This window comes from Rousettus aegyptiacus, unplaced genomic scaffold (genome assembly GCF_014176215.1).
Source record: "Rousettus aegyptiacus isolate mRouAeg1 unplaced genomic scaffold, mRouAeg1.p scaffold_m13_p_11, whole genome shotgun sequence".
In the NCBI taxonomy this organism is placed as follows: domain Eukaryota; kingdom Metazoa; phylum Chordata; class Mammalia; order Chiroptera; family Pteropodidae; genus Rousettus; species Rousettus aegyptiacus.
Genome location: NW_023416286.1, coordinates 37,505,209 through 37,527,731, shown reverse-complemented (window position 1 = coordinate 37,527,731; position 22,523 = coordinate 37,505,209). Strand labels below are relative to the sequence as shown.

The window sequence follows — 22,523 nt, the reverse complement described above, 5'->3', positions numbered from 1 at the left end:
TTCTAACTATGCAGCACAAAGAGTTATGTTAATTTTATCCAATTGATACTATTTTCTGCTCGGATTGAAAGGTTCATGAGTGGTCAAGAAAGAACAACACAAAGAATCAAGATAATTCATCTCTAAATAAATAAAAATTCATGATTATTCTTCTCAGCTTTAACAGCTCTAAATATAAAAAACTAAATTGATTTGGAGATATTGTGTCTATAACTAATACAAGAAAACAAAGGGAAAAACATTCTTTAACATTTTGATATATTTTCTCCCTAAAAAATGTATTTTATATGTTCACATCATACTGGCGATGGAATCCAGCTCTAGATTTATGAGAAAACCCCACAGTTTGCCATAATAAATACTGTTACATAATAGGAAGTTTGCTCAGTGGATTCTTTACTATAGTTAGCACACACAATATGAAAACTAGTCCATTTTGCTATTTGACATTGTGCCACTGATTTTAAGTAATAAGCTTCTGAGGAACAGGTACTATGTATCTATGTCATTTATCATAATGGTTACTATAAGTAATAACTTTTATTAGCAATTTTTTATGATTTTGACAAACAAAATATATAATTCAGGATGAAAATTTTCAAACCACCAGTCACCAAATGACACAACACTACTATTACTCTACTTTTATAAATAATAAGATTGTGCTTTATGAAGAACAAAGCACTTTAAAACGACAAGTTTTTAAGACATAATTAACTATATGCCACAAAATTCTTGACCTCTAAAACATTGAGAGTCAGTGGTAGGTATCAGAGGTGAGTCATTTCAAACATATTACAGCGCTACCTTCATATTCTTCTTCCTCTTCAATAGCTTCATCTTCATCTTCATCTTCTTTAGAAGAAATATCCAGATTTCCTTCCATTTCTATGCATTTTGAATGAAGTGGATCTACTGTGACACTATTTAGGTTTTCTAAAGACTGAAAGTTTAAAAATAATTTTAAAAGCAAAAACATTGACAACGTCATATCTTTTTCACCAAACACAAAAGGAGTATTATTAACAGAGCCTACAATTTTGTTCAAAGCTGGCAGATGTGTGCAATACCACAAAAGAACATGTGTGCTCCAGTTTAAATATGTGCTGAAGAATGGTTTCTAAGGCACAAGGCCAAAGATGGAAAACTTACTGCATAAACAAGGGTCATTAATAGCATATAATAAACTGCCCCTGGGGAGAGTTATCATAAATTTTGAATTTAGATCATTTAAAAACATTTCTTCTTCATCATACTTAAATGTTTTCAATTCTTAAGTGGTAAATGTGGGTTTTAATGTTATTTTTCTAATGAGTTTGTATCACACAGATCGGTCACATTCTTTTCAAATAATCACAAGGTTTAAATTATAAGCAAACAATAAATGTTTTTTGCAATTGTCAAAACAACAAGATTCAAATAATTTTAAGAAAGAAATATTACAAATGTGAAATAAAGTTTTTCGTTTTAATTTTGGCTTGACAGTATCTGATTTTCTTCCCTACAAGAAGATTATCTATTTAAAGAATGTTGGGATATTTCAAAATTGTTTCATTTAGACAATTTTTTACTGTGAAATGACAGCATTATTAAACCACAGTTCTCATTTTCTTTTTTAATTAAATCTTCAATCTAATAAATTTGACTTTAAAGGCTTTCTAAAAAGTATATTCACTTCAGGCTTGGAACGGGAAAAAAAAAGGTGATTCTGTTCCTGATTTTTCATTCAAGTCAACAAACATTCTTTAAAAAGCATTTTGAAAATAACAATGCCATATATAGATGCTGTATTATCGAAATGCACGCTTGAAACCTATGTAATTTTATTAACTAATGTCACCCCCAATACATGTAATAAAAAAGGAAAAGAAAAAAGGTAACAAGTTCTCTCATCTAGGCATCCAGGTTGCCTTCTAAGAGGTTCAACATATAAGTTTATAGAAGTCTGCAAGTAGCCTATAAATGCACTACTTGAATAACACTCTTCAGAGAAATGATTAATCAATAAAGGACTATGACTTAACATGTTCTATTATTACTCTCAGCTAATATTTATTACACACTTACAAAATGCAAGGCTCTATACTAAGCTCTTCACAAGTAACACCTTAAATAATAATTACAACTTGTTAACTGAGTATCAAAAAGGCTAAGGAACTTGATCAAAGTCACATAACTAATATATGGCGAAGTTGGAATTCAAACCCACATCTAAATTCAGAATCCACATTCCTAATCACTACTCATTACTCTGCTGCAAAATTAAAGAATCAGAAACCTAATTTCATTTCATAAAAAGAAAAATCACATCGATCTATAAAAGAGGAACAAAAAGTATGCATAACGGTGAACTTCCATATTTTCATTTTTCACTTATATTGTCAAAATTTAGGCTTTCCTTTCTCATTGTCCATACGTGGTTCACAACACTTAACAAAGAAACTGGAGGTTGGGTAAAGGGATACAAAATACATAAATTAAAAAATAATTTCAATTTTGATAACAGGAAAACTGAACCATTCAAAACATTAGAAAATTATACATAGTAAATATAAATTATCCATAGTAAATAAACATCCAAATAAAAGGGGACATACATGGATAAGAAGAAAAGGAAACGATTTCAATACTGGAGAGCAGAATCACTACCCACATTGCAGGAAAGATTAAAAGAAAGTGACCTAAAAGGGAACAGAGAAAACATGCTAGTATGTTTTCTAGTCTGCAAAAATTGGCATATTCCTACTAAAACATTATTCATAGACCAAATAAAGATATAAAAAATACGAATTAGAAAACAAAATCTAGGGTGGCTCCATAGAGTACTGGTTAGCACGTCTGCTTTACACGCAGAAAGTCTGGAGTTCATGCCCCAGGTGGCACCACGGATCATACCGCGGTGCACCAGCCCCCTCCTCACCTCCAAATGTGCTAAGTATGCCAGCACGGGGTGCACGCCCTAGCACACCATGAGCACATGGGAGGATACACCCTGCCTTCAGAGATCCAGTTCTTAAGTGGAAAAAGCAACATCCATAGGTCAGGGGTGGAAGTAGAGGCGGGGAAATAAAGAGGGGGGAAAAATATAAGAAAAAGAAAACAAAATCTAATGTTGCATAAATGATAGCTATCTCATTGCGGTGGGATCAGTTTAGAATTAAGTAATATTTTATTTAATTAAATGTTCTTTGAAAAGAACTGAAGTAATTTTCCATAATTCTAATCATACCTTAAGCATTTCCATTTCTAAATCTTCATCACTTTCAATTACATAAGATACATCCTCTTCATTATCCTTGGGAGATGAATGCTTTAAAAAAGAAAAAAGAAGTATTTCAAACATGAATTTCCAATGTAATTAATTCCATACCCTCTTTTCTACAAAATAAAGTTCTCTAATAGATAAATACATAATACATTTTATATGTTTATATGACAAGAAGATAGAAAGAAAAGAAGGAAGAGAGGGTGCTAGGGAGGAAGAAAGAGGAGGAATAAAAATAGAAACTAAGAACCAAATAAAAAGAAAGGAAATATAATTGGAAAGAGAGACAAAATAGATAAGCGGACCTGAAATAAAACCCACATTCGAAATGAGAATACAAAGTAACAAGTTCAACTCCAAGTTAAACAGCTATAGCTGATGTTTAGTTGTGAGGAACCTTTACAATAATTTGACAATACCCAGGAAGCAGGTGTCCAACCACATGGTGACCTGCACAAAAGAACCCACAAAAGAAATATACAGGAAGGACCTCCCCAAATGTCTATTCTTAAAACTGAAAGTAGGAAAAGAAAGTATAGCCTCAAAACCACAAAAATTAAGCTTTGAAAAAGGATTTTAAAATAAGTTTTATATGAGGAGAAAAAATTTTACATCTCAAATTGGGTCATCAATGAATAAAGAAAAATGCTAATTATGACACAATAAAAATGGCAATCATTGGGGTAAACAATGACAGTCAAATCACTTATATGCATTTATATATATTGATAAAAATGATTACTACTATAGTAACCAAATCATAAAGAATTTCTCAAATACTGAGACTTTGCCATTATAACTGAGGGGAAAATAACCTTATTAAATGACTTAAATATAATTTTAAAACACTTATAACTTAGTTATTGTAAAAAAAATGTATAAAATTGTGCTGGAAATGGGACTCATAGGTAATTTTTTAAACTAATAAAAAATGAGATAAAACTATACAGCTATTTGATGTCTCTTTTTATGATCTGTCTTTACAGTGAAAGAAACATAATGATTCATCTAATACAACTTTGCTATTTCAAAAAATACACTTAACTTAGCCAGGGAAAAATCAAAATCATACAAATTAAACTAATAGCATCAGAATATAAAAATTAAAAATCTAAACATGAAGTTGAAGGAGAATATAGAATGTTTAACAATAATCTATTAAGAAAAAACAGGTTACTGACTCTCCAGATGATAGTAAATGTTAGTGTCAAACAAAAACATCAGTTCATTAGAAATCCCCTCACAATAGCAAGTAAAGAAATTCTGGACAAGGAAATAAAAATACTACCAAACACTAGTAGATATGTAGGGAATCTAAAAAACAGCAGTGATATCTATTATGTAAGAAGCAAGAGAAATGCCGAAATAGCATATTACTACAAATGTGTATTGACACTATAAAATCCACTAGAAGACTGTATCAGATGCTTCTTACACTAAGGAGCAGCAAAATACAGCTCAACAGCCAAATCCAGCCCACTTTTTGTTTTTGTAAATTAAGTTTTATGGAAACACAGACAAGCTCATTTGTTTATTTTTGTCTATAGCTGCTTTCAACTAAATTAGCAGAATTTAGGGTGAAAGCAGAGACTGGTCTACAAAGTCTAAAATATTTACTATCTGCCCCTTTACATAAAAAATCAGCCAACCCCTATAAGTGAATAGATATCACTTTCTCTTATTTAGTACCTCAGGAGATTTGCAGGTAACATCGCTACGGTTTTTTTCCTGAGCCTGCTGTTCCAAAATTTGGAGTTCATATTCTGTAATATCTAATGACATCAAACAAGTTCTTTCCATATTCTCTTTCAACTTATTGTCTTCTAGTCTATCTTCTAATCCATCTTCTTGTTTCACTTCATTTCCAAGCACATTTTCTTCATCATGCGTAATTAAATTATCAGGCGTTATATCCCATGTGTCATCGTCAATGTTAGTAAAAACTTCATCTTTTCTAATTTGTTTCTGTTGTACTCCACCAGCAGTTGGATCTTCCAATGATAAAAAGTTAAAATTATTGCTGGGCTTGGTAGAACTAAATATCATCTTTCTCAGAGAATGTATGTTTTCTGAAATATCCTTCAATAGTACAGAAACCCTAAAAAAAAAATTTAGAAAAGTTAATTCAACTTTAATTGCATTAGCTATATAGACTATGCTTTTGCATTAAGTAGAAGCTTCCTAAACTGACTTTCAATTAAGGACATACTGGATTAAAGTTTCTCTTCATTCCCTAATGCCCGCTATATGCATATAGCTGGTAGGCTACTCATTATACAACAATGTACTTCTGCATTCAACAGTTGACTTATCAAGTGCAGAAGTGTTTGGTCCCAAACTGGATTTTATGTCAGTCCCATTTTTTATGATAATTATTTTAATTTAATGTAAATTGAATTAATGATACATGAACACTAAAAAAAAAAAAACCACTTTCATTGAATTCTAAGTTGAACATGTGGAAAGACTTAGCAAATTTCCTTTTAAGAAAAAAGTTCTATCTGATTAACTATAGTTAAAATAACTATAAAAGTTTGCAGGAAAAAACTTAGAACCCTGCATTAAGACTGCTTCAAGTGTCTTAAGTTTTCACTCCATTTTAAAGAAACTGAAACTGGAACTAGAGATGATACATATAGGTGTATTTAAACAAGAAACACTGAGCAAAACTCCAAATGCCAGGCCTGTATTTAATGAAGAAGCCATGATGCATATCAAAACATTAGGAATACATACACACTAATATGTTAAGTTAAAAGAAAAATTTTATGATCCCATGTTTTACCTCTTTTTTTCAATTTACTGATCAAACTAGTCCTCACTAAAACACATGAGTGTTTATACTATAATTCGAAAAGTATGCTGTTTTGTATCTTCAAAAATCTCAAAACTAGAGACATATTCTCTGGAATAGAAAAAAATACTTCCTTTCAGTGGGCAAATATAAGAAGTGAGAAACTATGGAGAAGATGTATATGAATAAATATAAACAGAATTTCTTAACTCCTTAATTATAGTTCCTAATACAACACTTTAATTAAGTGACTTTAAATAACTATATTATGACCAACTTTAGTTAACTAGAAAGGAAAACCATTGCTAGAGTGTAAAATGAGGCACACTGTCTTATCTGTTGGTTATGGGGCTTATTACAGAAATTTTCAGATACCTCGTAAAAGTAGAAATTAGAGGGAGAAAAGAGAATATGATGAGCAAAGAGACACATTTTACTATTTAACTAATGCTTATATTGAGCTCTTCTAATGTTTCTGTATTAAAATCAACACTTAATAAAATCTGACATGACTTTTGAAGTTTTATATTGATGATTCATATAAAGATTTGATCATTCATGAGAATAAATAAAAAACGCTAAGTTGTTTCATGAGTTATTTCCATACCAAAAACAGCACTATTAACAGTACTTCAAAGTTGGTCTCAACTTAAGTTTACAAAGTGTACATCAATACAAACAAAAGTAAATTAAACTTAAATCTAAAATCCCACTAATTCTAACACTCTAAAACTTCAAATCCTATAAAGAACATTTAGCATTATACACAGGTATCCAAATATAAGATGTGTATGTAAATACATTAGTAGGAACAGATGTGTGACATAGTTTCATTGTTAAATGCACAGAGAATGCTGTGACATGTAGGTATAGCAACAGTGGCACACACTGATTGACAAGACTGTAAGGGCTCATTTATCTTGCCCTAACATCAGAGGATGATATATTTCACGTAAGATAACTATTTACTCTAAATAATATCAAAAGCTGTCCTGCTGTCTAATAAGGCACAGTGTACTTTTTCTTCTTTCCTAGGAATGTTATTATGTATAGCCTGTAGACAACCTCAGTACTCAGCAGAATGTCAAGAACATGACAGCAATACAACAGATATGTATCGAATTGAAATCAATAACTAAATAGTACTGTACAATCCAATACCTTCCCAGGTCCACTGAAGCATAAAGCTGTTCCCTTCTATAACAAAACTCAAATTGCTCTATTTTTAAGGGTTTCTTATTTCTAAATTTTATAGTTTTGTCCACTCCTTCAGAGGTAACTTCCGGTTGCTGTCACATGCACACCAAATCTTACCTATACCTGGTTTTCATTTTAACTGGATATCCAAGCTTGTCAAATTGTATCAATAAATAAAAAGCAAACATGCTCTGAAAGTAGCCTCATACACTCCATCTTTCAGAAATTCTCAAAGTTACATAAAAAACTACTAAAAAATTTTGGGGGAGGGGGACAAATGACTAAAAAAGAGCCGAATTTATATATCATACTTTGAAATCTCTCAATTGAAATATATCACAATATCATCCAAAAATAAGCATACATTACATTCATTTTGTCAGTCGAAATTCTATTTCAACTAACTGCTTCATATTCACAAAGTATATCTGCCTCAAAATTATATCACCACACTGTAATCATTCACTGTTCAAGAGCAATCCTTTTAGATTTAACAAAGAATGCATTTAGCAATTAATACTAGGGCAAGGCCTGACTCCAAAAAGAGCTACATAGCACCAGTAGTCCAATGTTTATTAATCCAAATATCTCAAGTTTTCTAATGCATTAACTATAAATGATCTTTAAAATATGAATGCCTCTTGTTCTAATAATATACTGATTAGGTAGAATTCTTATATAATAATCAGATAATTACCAGAAAAATGAAGCTACTAAGTATAAAGGTTGCTTTTATTTATAGATTTCAAGTGATTAAACTACAATTAAATGAAAGATGCCCATAAACACAAAAAGAGACAACATTGAATTTTAAGTATTTTTCTTCACATAGACTTAACTAATTTTACTTTGCTTTGTTTCATAAAACATCCTACAAATCAGACAGAAAAGCCTTAAACTTTTTGATGCATAATTTAACAAATGGAAAGATAATTCTCCAATTTATACATCGGTTGGTGTGCATGTATTCAAGCAAATTTATGAGTCTACCTTAATGAACAGAATTTCCTCAAATTTAGGGAAATGCTATAAGAACAAACAGAATTGATTAAAAAAAAAAAGATAATATTTAACCTCTGTGGATTTTCCAATTTACTGAAAGTGTCAGGAAGATGTTTAGCCAGATCCATCATCTCCTCAGAGATTGAAGTTAATTGTTTCTGCACATCACTAGGTAGTATTTCTTCCTCTGGAAAAAAATAATCAATATTAATTTGCAAACTACAAAGCAGAGATATTTATTGAGCCATTTATTCAAACGGTATCAGGGCTCATACTTTCATTTTCTTTCTTTAAGTGAATTCCAACAAAAAGACTTACTCATCCTATTTCCGAATCACCTCAGTCACTTTACTTTCTTTTCAATTTTCCTACTTAAATTTTAGGATAAATTCAAAATGATCTGCATTCATACATATTATATCCCAGTAGTTATCAACCAAGACAGAAGAAGATAGAAATGAGAATTTAAACCCATGTGTACTATTTTAAAATCAGAAATTAATATAACATTATGTGGACTGCTACATATCAAATATAGTTTGGTAAAACATAACCTTACCCATTCTTCACGGCCCCTATTATCGGTCATCAACAAATTAAAATGCAAGCCTTTCTAATAGCGATCATCTTCCAAACTTTCAACTTCATTCTGTCTGGTATATCATTCTCCAATCAACACCACAAAACCTGCTCTCATTTCCCAATCCTTTCCCCTGCTTAGAATTTCTTACGCTTCCTTACCATTCCTCTTGCCCTTCAAAAACTCCAGCTCCTCAGAAGCATATAACATAGGATTATACCACCTGCTATTCCTGATTACTGCAGCTATCTCGTGATCTCAAGATCACATGCTTTCATTCATTGAAGATTTTAGCTCCTGGTCCCCTATCTATCTTTCCCTTCACTACTACTCCCATGATTATTCCTAGTGATTTCAACGTTCAGAGATGTTCCGCCTAGATGTGTGGCCTTTTCAGTTCCTTGAGCCCTCTATTGCAAACAATCTTTTCCTCAGCTAACCTCAGCTACCCATTCCCATAGTCATACCCTTGACTTCATAATCACCCATGAAGGCACCACTTCCAAAGTTCAACTGTAAGCATTCTATCCTCTGAAAACCGGCATGCTCTCCTTCTTTCAAACATGCTTTTCCCAACACAACAATTCTATCACAATTTCAAAACCAAACCCATTAACTCTATCACCTCTTCCTTATACATTATTGTTCCCACTCCCATTCTCCACCATGTCTTATTTTCCTTGCTCACCCATATTATAGTAATCATTTGTTTGTATGGACTCAACTCTTTTGTTTTCTCCTCCCTCCATGGTACTTACTTGGCAAAACCTCCACTCTAATTAAATCCAGCTTTGTTACTACCTACTTGATGCCTAGACCCAAGCAGTTGAATATAGCTGAAAATAAAAAAATAACTATGATGATTCACCTCACTTTGCTTTAAATTCATAGCACAGATCTCAAATGAATCCTCCGTAATGATTGTTAATTATTCTACATTTTCCACTTTCCCACTCTCAAGATGACTATTTGAAACCCTTTTCTTTCTCTCCAGCCTCAAATATCAGCTTGTCTTTCTTTTTATTCAGGGAACAACTCACTTCTTATTTCACTAAGAAAATAAAAACAAGAAGAGAACTATCTCATATTCCCACACCAATCTGTTAATTAGTCTGTATTCATATCGCTACTCCCATTTACAGCAAAATTCCTTGGAAGAGTTGTCTCACATTTTCTACTCCCATTTTCTCCTAAACTGATTCCAAATAAGCTTTCACCCCTCCATGAGTACAGCACAGCTGCTTTTAGAAAGGCTAGCAATGGCCTCCACGCTGTTAATTCTCATCTCTCTCAAACTCTCTAAGGTATTAAAATAATTGGTAACTTCCTTCTACTTAAAACTTTTTCTACACTTAGCTTCTGAACACCATATCTCTTATACTTGCTCCACTATTACTGCCCCTTCTTGGTCCTCTTTGCTGCACTCTCCTCATCTTCCTGAATGTGGGTGTGCCCTCGATGTCAATACTTGGGCCTCTTCTGTTCTTTATTCCATTCACTCCCTATTTTATCTCATCCAGTTTCATCGCTTCAGTTACCATCTTTATGCTGATGATTCTCGAAGTTACATCTCCAATATCGACCTTTCTCCTAACTACAGAATCACATTTCCAACTAGGAAATCTTCTTAGATACCAATAGCATTAAAATTTAGCATGTCCAAAATGGAAATCTAAATTTTTCTTACCAAAACTTGATCTTTCCATCATCTTTATACTAAGTGACCCTTCCATTTACTCAGTTATCCAACCAAAATATCTTGATTGTTCTCTCAGTCTCTATATGTCATTCCTTATGGAGAATTCATCAGCAAATCCTTCACAATAATACCTTCAAAATATATACAGAATCTCCCACTTACCACCTCTACTGCTATCAGCCTAATCCAAACAATTATTATCTCTTGCCCGGCCTATTACAAAAGCCTCCTAACTGACTTCCTTGTCTAAACACTTGCCCTCTACAGCATCCAGAAAAATCCTTTTAAAATAAAAATTTAATCATGTTATTCTCCTGCTCCAAGTCCTGTAAGGGTTTCCCAACACTCATCATTGTATTTATTTTAATTAATAAAATATGAAGTCAGATTCGCAGCCTCTAAGGCCCTAAATTATCTGGCCCAAGCTACTTTTCTAGCTTCATTTCCTACTACTCTCACTTCAGTTATACTCACTGTTCTCAAACAAGGCAAGCAATCATTCTCAGAGGTTTTGCTCTTTCTTTCCCCTGTACTGTATTTTTCCCTCAGATGTTCACGTAGCTCATTCCCTCTCCCTTCGCTACGGCCAAATGAAGTGAAGGGGCTTGATCTGTTTTGTTCAGTGAATTTTCCCCAGCAAGAACAGTTCCTGCCTTATAATAAACACCCCAAAAATATATTATTTGAATAGATTAATACTCCCTTCAAAACCAAAAAAAGTTGTTTACACATGCATTCTCACATTCCTTAGATCTAACTTAGTCTGTCATTCATGTTAATATGACTTACAACCACATCGTTCCAGCATTCCACTCTTGCTAAGGTTATAATAGCACCTTAGTGTATTGAAGCCTATGGATCCTTCTCTGTTTTAAAAGCACATGCCCCAAATGACCACTCTCTCCTTAAAGTACTCTTCTGTCACACAGTACACCAACACTGTAGTTAAAAGTTACAAATGATTGCGACGTTGCCAAATCTAATGCTTAATTCTAAGACCTCAGTTTCTCAAGCCCTCAACAGAATTTAAAATAGTTGAAAACATCTGCTGACTTAAAACATTTTCTTCCTTCCTTTCTTTTTGTTTTTTGTTTTTTTTTTTTTTTTAGTATTCTAGGGTATGAAAGTACCTTAATTTATTTAATCGATTATCAATTAATTGATATTTATTCACTATATAGACATTAATTGTTACATTAGAAGGTATCTACAGGATAATTTCCTGGAGGTGGACTTGCTGGTTCAAATGGTTATGTGCATTTGTCTTGGATATAGAGAGATCCTATCAAGGTGCACTATTTATGAGGTGAGTACAAACCTGTTTCCTAAAAGGATTTATCATATTTTTATCTGAAAGGTAAAAAATGGAATTTCATTACAGGTTTCCAGGTTAAATATGGTCCTGAAGGAGTCTTTTTTAAAATTAATTTATTTATTTTAATTAGTTTCAAGTACACAGTACATTGTTAGACATTTATCTAGTTTATAAAACGATCCCCCTAATTGCTCCTTCTCTCCTCTGGTTTTCCACCTAGCCAATATATTAATGCTAACTGCATTCCCTAGGCCATACTCCCCATCCCTGTGACCATCTATCAACTATTAATTTGTACTTCTTTAACCCTTCACCTCATTCTCCCAGCCCCCAACCCACCACCCCCATCCGTCACCATATTGTCCACTATATTCGTGAGTCTGTTTTTGATTAAGAATGTGTTCTTAACTTGGCCTTCTGCATACCGCACCTCCTAATCTCCTTCTATGCCCATGACAGTTCTGGTGTCCCCTCCTCCATACAAACATCAAATACTAAAGAGTTCCTCAAGTTTCTTAGTCCCAATTCTTTATCTCTAACTCCCAATTCTTTATTTTTAACTCAGTCTGTCCTCTGAGTTACAGGATGCACATCTAAGTGCCTACTGGTTACCTCCACGTTGCTATCTCACAGGCTTCCTTTCTTTAACATACCTAAAATCATCTGCATGACTCATCTCCAAATCTTGCTCTTCCTCTTCAATGTTTTTCATCCCTGTTGCTCATGCCAATACAGAAATGATCTTTGACACATAGCTCTCATCATTACATTAATTTCTGTTGATTCTACTGCTCTATTAAATGTATTCTGAATCTATCCATTTCCCTCTATGCTCAATACAACCAACCAAGCCAGGTCATCATCACCTCTCACTTGGACTGCTGGCATAGTCTCTTAACAGGTCTTTCCAACATGACCCTTGCCCTCCTATAATCCATTTCTGGCTCTACAGCCTGAATTATTGTTTAATGTAATAACTGTGTTTAGAGCCCTCACTTGATCTTAGGAGGAAATGTAAACTCCTTAACATGACTTACGTGCTTTCTTTTGCTTCTGCGTCTCCCTCGCTCTTCACCCTATCATATTCTATAGTTCATCACACTGAGCTATTTTCAATTTCCTATAGATACCATGATTTCTCACCTCTGAAACTTTGCACCCATTATCTCCTGTGCCTATGATACTTTTTCTTTACTCTTCAACTCCTACTCTTCTTTCAAGTCTTGCTTGAACATCGCTTTCTCCAGAAAATATTCTCTAATATCTCCAAATATGCACTGGATGTCTCTCCTATGAGCTAACCATAGCACCTTGTTTTCTGACATCAAAAGACTCATCTGCCCACACTGCAATTGACTTTTTTGTGCATCTATATCCTCCACAAAACTGTAAGTTTTGCTCTCAGGAAACAGATTCATGCCTGTCTTGTTCACTATTGTAAAGCACTCAACAATGTTTAATAAATGAATAAATACATACTTAACTACTATATCATTTAGTGCTTATTAGTTACCATCTTGGGAATAAGCTAATACATTAACAATGAGAAACAATGTGCAAAACTCCTTTGATTTTCTGATGTTCTACTTTCCTTTTATCCTTTAATAATAGAAAAAAAAAATCTTATAATACAAACCAAAACTGGTCATTTGAAAATATCATCTCTGTATAGATCGGGGAAATTCTGACTTAATAACAGGAAGGAAGGGAGAGATAGAAGATGGGAGGGGAGGGAAAAAAAAAGAGAATGGTAATTTTAGTTACAGTTCACTGGTATCCTAGTCAAGTCACTTCACTTCAGATATCATAATGTACTTATGCATATAATGTAATACAGAATAAAAGTGAGGATCAAAGAATGCAGTATTGCAGTAACAAGTACACAGATACCAGGACTTCCAATACTGACTTACAAATATATGTTACTTTAGTGAGAACTATCTTAAACATTCCTCTGAAGCATTTTCATCAAGACAAAGTCGCAAGTTAACCTACAAACAATTCTGCAAACCACAAAATCAGAAAATTGTGAGTCCTCTCTGTTGAAGTTAATTTTATTACGAGCTAAATAAGTTCTTATATCATGTTCTCTAGATCAACTTCAAAACCATATCATCTGCCTCAGTTAATCAAGATGATTTCTAGCCACAGTATCTTCAGCTACGGAGAGTCAGTGGGCACTCACCAGAAGTGGTTTTCCAGGGAAAGAAAGAAAAGTATAAAAAACTCTTCTACCCTAGCATGTAAAAGAGAGTCTACCACAGAGAGTATGGATCCCTTCTCATGAGAACTATAAAGGCTATTACATAATTTTTAAATAAGAAGGTCATGCTATATTTTAAGTTTATTTTGCAAAATCACCTAATTAACATCTTAAAAAACACAATTATCTAAAATCTCTAAAAGTAAGCTACAAAAATAGTAATAATGACTATATACAGATCAACATAGGCGCTTTGAGCAGTATCCCTTTTAGTGCCTGCAACTATTCTATGTAGTAGATATCATGCTATCACCAACATTTCCCCCACCCAAACATGGGGAAATAGATAAATTCTGGGTCAAGTGGCTGGGATTCCACCATTGGTCTATGTAATGCAAAAGCCTACACTCTTCCACTGTACTACATATGTCTGCTGCTGCTACAGACCTGTAGAGATATCTGAGAAAGGCCCTGAAGTTGAATGAAGTGGCTACTCTTTTTGGAGAAAAGCAGTGGAGTTAGCCTACCCTAGAGAAAATTTAGAAATTTAAACCAGGGCACTACAAAACATCTTATACACTTTAAATATTTATAGCAAGGACGTAAAATCTCCAAACTGGGAGAGATCTGGTTGTATCATCAATGTTATCAAAGCCACAAAGCCCCAATTCTAGAAGCTTAATAAACAGCAACACCACAAAGTAGAAGTGGTAAGTCCTGCTTTGCCACAAGCGCACAAGCCTGAAACCCTAAGCTTGGGCCATATGTATCTTGACCTAATGTCAACACTGCTCAGACGTTCAAGAAGTTGTAAAAATACCAAATACTTTCTTTGCACATGTGTAAATATTGTTTTTGCAGATAAACTTGACAAAAGAGCAATTCAAATTTTATCTTTTATTTTTAGATCAAACATACCTTTATTTATAGCAAACAACTGTATATTATCATCCAAAATTTCTAATTTTTGATAAATGATGAGACCAGCCTATGGAAAAACAGAAAAATGAAAAGAGCATACTAAAGATCACCAAAATAAAACTCTGACCCATCTTTACAAAAATCCAAAACGATGATTGCCAAAGCACTCAAAAAACTGAATTCAACCTATTATGTTACACAACAATTTAAATGGCTTCATTTATTCACCACACCAATTGTAAGAATGGAAAAAATAAGTGTTTTAAAATAAAAGTTTAAATTTTCATGTTTTAACATTCAATATTATAAGCGGGTATTAGTGTATAAACAGTCCTTCTTCTAGGTACTATTAACAGAAGCAATCGAGTCACACTGATTTTGCAAGAATAAAAATGTTATAAAGCTTAAGCCAGTTCTCAACAAGTTTTATGATTTTTTAAAACAGAACATAAAAATTACCATCCTATTTTCTGACAAAACTTTTTGTTTATAAATAATAAAAGAAGTTTCTATTTCTAAAAACAGATGCCAAAAAATAAAGAGAAACAAGATATTCATCTACAAATAAAAGTATGAATTAGAGAAAAAGAAATTCACTGGGACATAAAATATATTTCTTGATTAAAAAAACCAATAGTGCTATATATAAAGATAAGCCCAGATTTCACTATGTATGAATGTATAAACATGAAAATATCTCTAACAGCAGTGGAAAGCTAAATCTGGAGGCAATTTTTCTAAATTTTTACCACATTTTAAATATAAATATAAGAAATAGGACCAGTTTCAATATAGAAACTGTCTTGTAATTATTTTTATTCTGAAGCTGCTTCTAAATCAAACATATCATCAATACCATTTGTGCATGCTCAGTCTGGGCTTATTAGCCTTTCATGTTTTCAGAGAAGTCACATTTTTTATATACAAATTGGACATTATTTTGGCTTCGTGACAATAAAAAATAACTAGCACTGAAAAATCTGTTGATTGGTACTTGTTCATTAGTATTGAGAATGAACAGTTTCACTAAATGTCTCCCTAAGCACTTATAAGGCCAAACTGATTTAAAATGTTCTAGCTGAATTTGTGCCACTACCACAATAAAACTTTTCTAAAGTAATTTATTAGAGGTTTAAAAAATACATCATAATCTAAAGATCTTTGGTACATACATAAGCATCAGTGGCTGCGTACAGTTTCTGATCCTCAGTGAGTGGATAATTATTCCACTTGCTACAGCGGACAGACTTGTCTTTCAGAAGCTGTTTACCGAAGAGGTGTTTAACCAAACCATTGAGGCTCCAGGTCTCTGTACATTTCAGCTAGAAGTAATGAACAATCAACATATTTCTTTCTATTTTCAGATATTCCTAAATACCACCAAATGACCATGCCAGAAACAAAGCTGGAAATGTTACACCAAAATATAAGTCATAGAGTTCTTAATAAATTTCTTGTCATCAAAAACCTCAATTGCAGTCCACATTTGTAAAAATTTAATTCTAGAATTTCCCCCATTGTAGTTATTAAAATTATTGAACGTAAAAGTATTGTTAATGGAAAAAAAAATTGAGTAGATTGGTAGGCATTCTACTTCCAGCCAAATTAATACTTGGCTATATGTGAGGATAAAATCTAATAACTACATTAACAAAATATGTGAAATATGGATGATGGAATTGATAGTGAAACTTCCACTAAGAGCATCATACCAAAAGAGCTGCATTATGCTCTCCCTTAAAAAAAAAAAAAAAGGTATTGGGTTTTGATATAAATGGATTAAAGTGATAAACTCAAAATATGTTATTTAAATTTGCAAATATATGAAACAGTGAAATAGTACTAATATGAGGGAAGTGTTTAAAAAAACTATTTGCTAAGGCAGTGGATTAGAACTAAAAGTTTTCATTATGGTACACTCATTTGGGACTTCATTACAAAACACACAGCTTAAATTCTTTTTTCAAAAAATCTAACATTCAAATAGAAGGGATATTCTGTGAAACACAAATTTATCTTGTTTATGAAAATAATATATATACAGATATTATGGCTACCTTTTCATTGGCAACATCTGTTAGTTCCACAAAACTCTTCAATTTGACGTCGAAATCACGTAGAAGTTTCCACTGATCTCCTTCAATTCCAACACCCACCTTTTTAATTGCTTCATTTTCAAGCAACATTTTTAAACCCTGAGGAAAAACTATAACATTTTATTATTATTTCCATAGGTCCTATCAAGTATGACAGATTTATTTTCCACTTATTACACATTCTATATTTACATTTAAATTTATGTTTATGTTAAGTTTAAATTCAGAGACACATTTATGTTGAGCGTTTCTTTTCTTATCTAAAGCAAAAGTTGTAACTAATAAATGGCAAGAAAAACAACTAGTTCGAATGCTACCTCTGCTAACACTAATAGTATATTCCTGGTCATTTAGCCCCGTTAAACTTCAGTCCTCTATTCTCTAAAACAGGAAAAATATTAATGTCTGATACAGATGTGAAAATTAAATAAACAGAAATATGAATGAATCAGGCAGAACATAATTACTTAAATGTTAAGGCAATGAGAGAAGTGCCAGCTAATTCCAGAGCTTAATTTTTTAGGGATAAAGATGACATAATATAATTATCTACCATATAAAAATGAAACAAAGAAAAGAGATACCAACCTGCCATAGAGGAAATATGAAACAAGTAACATTTGCTCTCTGACACACACAACTGAATTAGTGCAACTCTGCTCAGCTTTCCTTTATCGTATACTGGCGGCCATTCCATGTCAAATCCTACCACATCGCCATCAGATAAACTCATGCTATAGGAAGAAAAAATATATATAATAATTACACTAAAATTTTCACTTCTGCAAAACCGAAGATATCAGTCAAAGAGTTAAAAGACAGGCCACAGATGGTAAAAGATATGTGATACATATAACTGCTAATAAATACCCCCCAAATTGTAAAATTTCCTTGAAAGGTTAGTAAGAAAAAGAAAAAAGAATCCAGTAAGAGAGAGAGAGAGAGAGAGAGAGAGAGAGAGAGAGAGAGAGAGAGAGAGAGAGAAATATGAACAGGCAATTCCCAAAAGAAAACTCAAGTGGCCAATAAATGCAAATAAATATATGAAGACATAAAATCTCACTAGAAATCAGAGAAATGCATATTAAATCTATACAATTTCACATCTATTTGACTGGCAAAAATTATAGCTTTATCATATCAAGTACTAAGAAGGATATACACTAGTGGGACCACTCATATACTGGTGAATGTTTAAATTGGTAAAATCCTCTTGGAAAACACTATGACCTGGCAAGTTTTTCTCACAAATACATAAAACTCTTATATGTGCACAACCAGACAGAAATGTTTAAGAATGTTCATTACAATACTGTTTCTACTGGTGAAAATGAAAACAAATTATATTTTCATCAACAAAAGAATGAGCAAATTATGGCATACTGAAACGTGAGGGAATGCTAAACACTGAACTCATGATAGAAGTTATCACAGAGGGCTACGGAAGGGAAAATGAGAAAGGGCATACATGGGGCTTTAGCTACATTTTATTATTTCATTTCTTCATAAAGATTTGAAGAAAATAAATATTAAGATTTGATAAAGCGAGGTGGGAGAAATATAAAGTGCTTGTTGTATTATTATCTATTACTGTTTATATTTGCCTATTTCTCAACTTTTTAATTAAAAATGCATTTAAAAAATTTAGCTCTATTTCTGCTTTTGGACAAGATGGAATAACAGTGATCAGACATACCTTTCCTCCATGAATAAATAGAAAATAGGACAAAATATATAAAGTTTTCAGAAACTGGACAATAGGCAGTACAGGACTATGCTTTCTGAGTGAAGAGAAACAAAGTTGACCCCTGCTCTAGCCCCAGCTTTCTGCCTGGAACACTTTCTAGACAACAGGACAGGGAAGGGAATCCAAAGCAGAGCACAGAGTTGGGGAGATAGAGTTCAGAGCCAGAGCAGTTGACGCAGCTGGACTTTTTGGTTGGAGTTCTGGAGGTGAGGGAGCTAGGCAGGTAAGGACATGCAAGCACAGTGAAACTGTGAGGCTGAACAATTCCTAGGACTTACATAGAGGTGAGAGGCATCAAAGGTCTGAAAAGTTGGAATAGAGATACTTGTTGATCACCTGGGGCAGTCAGCAAAGACTCAAGAAGGGTCACACCTTATTACAGGACTAAATTATCCCCAGAGTAAAGGCTACTGTAGAAACCTGCCCTGATAAAGCTTAAAAATAAGCTGCAAAATGTAAAGCTGCCCGACAGAGCAAAACTTCTTTCTTTGAAGGAAGACAACAAAATCTAACATTCGACAAGGTAAAATCACAATGTCCACTCAAAAACTGCCAGCCATAAGAAAAAAACAGGAAAATCGGATCCATAACCAGGATAAAAATCATTTAATGGAAAAAATAACTAGAATAAAGGAATTAACAGACAAGGGCATTAAAAGAGCTATTATAAATATGCTGAATATGTTTAAAGATTTAAAAGAAAACAGGAATATGATGAGAGCCAAAATGAAAGATATTTTTTAAAAAGAAACAAACAAAACTTCTAGGGGTGAAAAATATTATAAAAATTCATGCGATAGGATAACAGCAGATCAGATACTAAAGAAGAAAAAACAATAAGTGAACCTGCAGACATAGCGAAAGAAACTATTCAAACTGAAGCACGGGGAGGGAAAAAAAATGAAAGAAAAACAAAAAAAAGACTAAAAGAGAGCCTTAGGACTAATGACACAGTATCAAGCAATCTAACCAGAAGGAGAAGAGTAACAGGATAAGAGAAAAAATATTTGAAGAAAATTTTCAAATTTGATGAAACTATAAACTCACAGATCCAGAAAGCTCAATGAACCCTAAGCAGAGTAAACACGAACCACACTACACAAAAGGCACATCATAATCAAATTGTTAAAAATCTGTGATAGCAAAAATCTTTTAAAGGCCATAGGAGGTGGGAAAAAAACCTGCCTGCCTTTTATAAAATATAGACAACTAATCAAAACTACATTCTCCAAATCACTTATGTTTATTGCCCTCAGATATGATATACTAGTACGGTCAAGGGTAAAAAGGTGGAGTTAATATATAATGATAAATAACAGATTTTACCTTCTCTGAGACAAATTTAGTTCTAAATACAATGAGACCCAAAAGTGACCAGATAACTAATGGAGTGATGAGGTATGAATGCAATTTCTAGAATATATCTACCACCAGAAGACTGTTAATAAATAGCGTAACTTACTTCTGCTCCTTTTAACCCAATGTATAATAGTTAAAAAAAAAAAAAAAAAGACATAACAACTTCAAAGAATATCTGAATGAATTCCTTATTACTTCTTGTAAGATGTTTCAAGGGCCTCAGATGGCATTATTGCAGAATCCTAATTTAACAAAGCAATTCTTTAAAATACGAAGTCATTTCTAATGTTATTTTAAGGATCATTTGCCATAATTGTTGCTAAATAAATGCAATAGAGCCAATCATGTTGGTATTTTTAATGAAATATAAAGGGGCATTTAGAGCTTGAATAATCCTTGCATATTTCCTAATTGGTGAAATAATCACAAGTGTTCAGTAGTTCTATATAACATCTTAAGTATTAAAAGTAAAAAAATTAGCTAAAGTAATAGGCTTATGAATGAACAAACTGATACATTATAAATTTAATTCTGTGATTTTAAGTTTTTACTTCAAAAGAATTAAAACTTATCAGTGATATTATACACATAGAAATAATTATCTATTAAACATACTTCATCTGTAAAACTCACTTTATTTACAAATACTACCACAGTAGTTATCTCCTAGGGGTCTAAATTCAAATGAAACTAGGAAATTCAAATGTCTTACCTAATATCTTCTGATAGGAAAGAACAATCACTAGGTTCATAACTGTACACAATGGATCCAGTGAATTCTAAGAAAGGGAGGTCATCTTCAAGAACACTCTTCTGAATAGGTGCCTGGAGTTAAATAAAATTCCGAAAAGGTACAAAAAAGTTCGCTTTAAATAAAAAGTGTTGATTAAAATAACAAAGTCCACTGAAGCATTCAAATTATAGTTCTAAGTTTTATCAACTAATACTTTAGACTCTTGAAGTCATAAGGACAACGTAACAAAGGTAAAGCCATCCATTGTAAAATTATTTTTCTAACAAGTTTATTTACAATTAATGCTATTTTCATAAAAACATTTATTTTATTCATTTTTTCTGGAATTATATTAGTATTCTAGATGTAATAATGTTGCCTTAAAATGCTGAAAACTGGTTGGTAGATCTTAAATCTATGAAGACCTAAACTCACTCAACTATAAAAATTCAGCGAAGTAAATACTGCCTAAAATTATTACTTAAATTGTAACAAACTAGTAAGGTCACCACCAAAATAGATAAAAGGGGAAAGTACAGAGTAAAAATTCTCACTTTGCAAACCCAATTAAAATGTAATCCCATTCACCCATTCAAGGACTAGATTTTGATTCATTCATACAACAGCTACTCTAACTTAAATAATGACTTGAAATTTAAAAGTGAGGATTGCCTCATTTTGCTGTCAAATTTACATAAAATTTTCCATCTGAAGGAATAACTGATGAAATGCATACCTTTCTTTCTTCTACAGCACATCTCTGATTCTCTACAGACATCCATTCAGGAAGTTTCCGCTGCTGCAAAGTTTCCAATCTTTTTTCATTCATCTTTAAAAGGGTCTAGTTCTAAAATCTAAAAATCGATTACTTTGTGAATAAATATAGTACAATCTTTGAAGAAAACTCAAAGATAGACCTGTCAATATTGCTGAAGAATCAAACATACATATATATTTAAAGTCAGTTATGGCACCTAGCCCCAAATAAGATATAAGAGCTAGAATCGCAAAAGAAAAAGAAACTGATAGAATATATTAGATCTAGTAACTACACATTTAGTATGCTTTTCAAAATAAGTGAGCCTGTTTAACTGAGTGCTATCAACAATTACTTTAAATGTAAATGGATTAAATGCGCCAATCAAAAGACATAGGGTGGCTGAACAGTTAAGAAAAACAAGACCCTTATATATGCTGCCTACAAGACACTCACATCCAAATGAAAGACACACACAGACTGAAAGTAAAGGGATGAAAAAGATATTTCACAAAAAATGGAAAAAAAACAACAAACAAAAAAAAACCCTGGAACAATACTTATATTAGACAAAACAGACATTAAAAAAAAAAAAAAAAGCTATAACAAGAAACAAAGAAGCAATCCCACTTTAGGGATTTATTCGAAGAAACCCAAAATACTACTTCAAAGGGACATGTCCACTGCAGCATTATTTAAAAGTTAAAATATGGAGGAAACCTAAGTATCCGTCAAAGGAGGAATGGATAAGGAAGAGGTGGTACATATACACAATGAAATATTACGCAGCCATAAAAAAGAATGAAATCTTGACATCTGCAACAACATGAATGGATCTAGAGGGTACTGTGCTGA

The 22,523-nt window shown here is 32.6% G+C and overlaps 1 protein-coding gene across 8 annotated transcripts in view; it reads right to left on the bottom strand.

Moving 5' to 3' along the window:
* The window catches only part of WRN (WRN RecQ like helicase), a 109,802-nt gene that overhangs the window by 64,239 nt on the left and 23,040 nt on the right, over positions 1-22,523 (bottom strand). For 6 of the 8 annotated variants that reach the window (XR_004953360.1, XM_036228715.1, XM_036228717.1 and 3 more), the window contains exons 2-11: positions 21,648-21,765; positions 20,891-21,003; positions 17,661-17,806; positions 17,034-17,182; positions 16,149-16,298; positions 14,974-15,043; positions 8,331-8,445; positions 4,955-5,363; positions 3,230-3,310; positions 808-943 (exon numbers count right to left, since the gene is read on the bottom strand). Coding sequence is in view for 7 of the 8 variants with exons in the window: in XM_036228715.1 (XP_036084608.1) it covers positions 808-943; positions 3,230-3,310; positions 4,955-5,363; positions 8,331-8,445; positions 14,974-15,043; positions 16,149-16,298; positions 17,034-17,182; positions 17,661-17,806; positions 20,891-21,003; positions 21,648-21,740 (1,462 nt within the window). In the remaining variant the exon portion in view is untranslated. Of the gene's footprint in view, positions 1-807; positions 944-3,229; positions 3,311-4,954; positions 5,364-8,330; positions 8,446-14,973; positions 15,044-16,148; positions 16,299-17,033; positions 17,183-17,660; positions 17,807-20,890; positions 21,004-21,647; positions 21,766-22,523 lie in introns of those variants that run through there. The other 2 variants (XM_036228719.1, XM_036228720.1) reach the window with 2 other exon arrangements.